Source organism: Coturnix japonica, chromosome 16 (assembly GCF_001577835.2).
Source record: "Coturnix japonica isolate 7356 chromosome 16, Coturnix japonica 2.1, whole genome shotgun sequence".
NCBI classification, from domain to species: domain Eukaryota; kingdom Metazoa; phylum Chordata; class Aves; order Galliformes; family Phasianidae; genus Coturnix; species Coturnix japonica.
In genome coordinates, this window is record NC_029531.1 from 254,459 (window position 1) to 255,914 (window position 1,456).

A 1,456-nucleotide genomic window follows, 5' to 3' on the forward strand; every position below is an offset into this window, starting at 1 on the left:
CGCTCCACATGTCGTCGTCATCCTCCTCCCCTCCTCCATCCTCCTCCTCCTCCTCCTGCTCCACGTCCAGCTCTTCCTCCCCCAGCTCCTCTTCCTCCTCCTCCTCCAGCTCTTCCTCTTCTTCCTCCTCCTCCAAAGCCGCGGCCCCTCCGCTCTCTTCCAGCTCGGCCTCTCCTCCTCCTCCCCACAGCTGAGCGATGCAAACCCGGCAGAAATTATGGCCGCAACCGATCGACACCGGCTCCACGAAGTAATCCAAACAAATGGCGCAGATCGCCTCTTCCTGAAGAGTCTCCACCGGGTTCAACCGACCCGAAGACGCTCCATCTTCACCCACCGGATCCATGGGGAGGCCCCGAGGCCTCACAGCAACCCCCGGTAAGCTCCGGTCCTATCTCGGGCCTAGTGCGGCCTAGTGAGGCCTAGTGCGGCCTAGTCGGGCCTAGTGAAGCCTACGCCGCTCCTCACAGCGCTCCCCCCGCAGCGCCGCTCTATCCCCCCCCTTCCCACCGCCGCCGTCGTTCCTCTATGGTACGAACTCCGCCAACCCAACGGCGGCACTTCCGCTTTCCGGTCTTAAGCCACGCCCCCTTTTCTCCATTATCACATGACAGGAAGTTCCCGTTGGACGTCAATCAACTCACGCCCCCCTTTTGCTAATCATATGACCGGAAGTGGCTAGAGCGTCGCTAAGCAATAAGTAGACGCTCTAGGCAGGGGGAGGGGAGGACTTCCGGTTTCTCTATGTCCCGCTAGCTCCAATGGGGCCCATGGGTTGTATGCGGGTTTCTGTAGTGTAGTGGTTATCACGTTCGCCTCACACGCGAAAGGTCCCCGGTTCGAAACCGGGCAGAAACACGACTTACTCTTTTCATATCTCCACTTTTAAACGTTTTATTTTACCGCTTTTTTCCTCTTTTAAACGCTTAATTTCGCCCTTTTCCCCCTTTAAACGCTTAATTTCGCCCTTTTCCCCCTTTTAATCATTCCATTTTGCCCTTTTCCCCCACTTTTCACCCCATTTCTTCTCCCCCCCCGCCCTGCAGCGCTGGGATCCCATAAGGATAGACCCCATTTCCCAACGCAGCCCTTATAGCCCTTAATTACCAGGATAATTAACACGGCGATTAATTAGCACCTCAATTAAGGTAATTAGTGCCTCTATAACCACCATGTAATAGCGCCTATAGAGGGCTGTATATAGGAGCCCGGCTAGCTCAGTCGGTAGAGCATGAGACTCTTAATCTCAGGGTCGTGGGTTCGAGCCCCACGTTGGGCGCTTCTATTTATCGATGCTTTTTTTTTGGCCCGTTTTTCCTTGTTCTAAACCCAAAACCCAACAGGAACCTCATGGCCACTCAGAACCCAACAAGAACCCCATAGCAGAACCCAATGGAACCCCATATCAGAACCCAGCACCACTCAGAACCCAACAGGAACCCCATATCAGAACCCA

General features: G+C 54.9%; 1 protein-coding gene and 2 non-coding genes across 3 annotated transcripts in view; 2 read left to right on the top strand and 1 right to left on the bottom strand.

The window, feature by feature from the left end:
* Positions 1-621, bottom strand: part of TRIM41 (tripartite motif containing 41) — a 7,870-nt gene extending 7,249 nt beyond the window's left edge. The window contains exon 1 of the mRNA XM_015878571.2: positions 1-621. Coding sequence (XP_015734057.1) covers positions 1-346 — 346 coding nt within the window. The 5' untranslated portion in view covers positions 347-621.
* Positions 622-785: 164 nt separating this feature from the next.
* On the top strand, positions 786-858 carry TRNAV-CAC. The gene has a single exon. It is a non-coding gene; the product is annotated as a tRNA-Val (tRNA).
* Positions 859-1,206: 348 nt separating this feature from the next.
* On the top strand, positions 1,207-1,279 carry TRNAK-CUU. Its single transcript has one exon. It is a non-coding gene; the product is annotated as a tRNA-Lys (tRNA).
* The last annotated feature ends 177 nt before the right edge of the window (positions 1,280-1,456 follow it).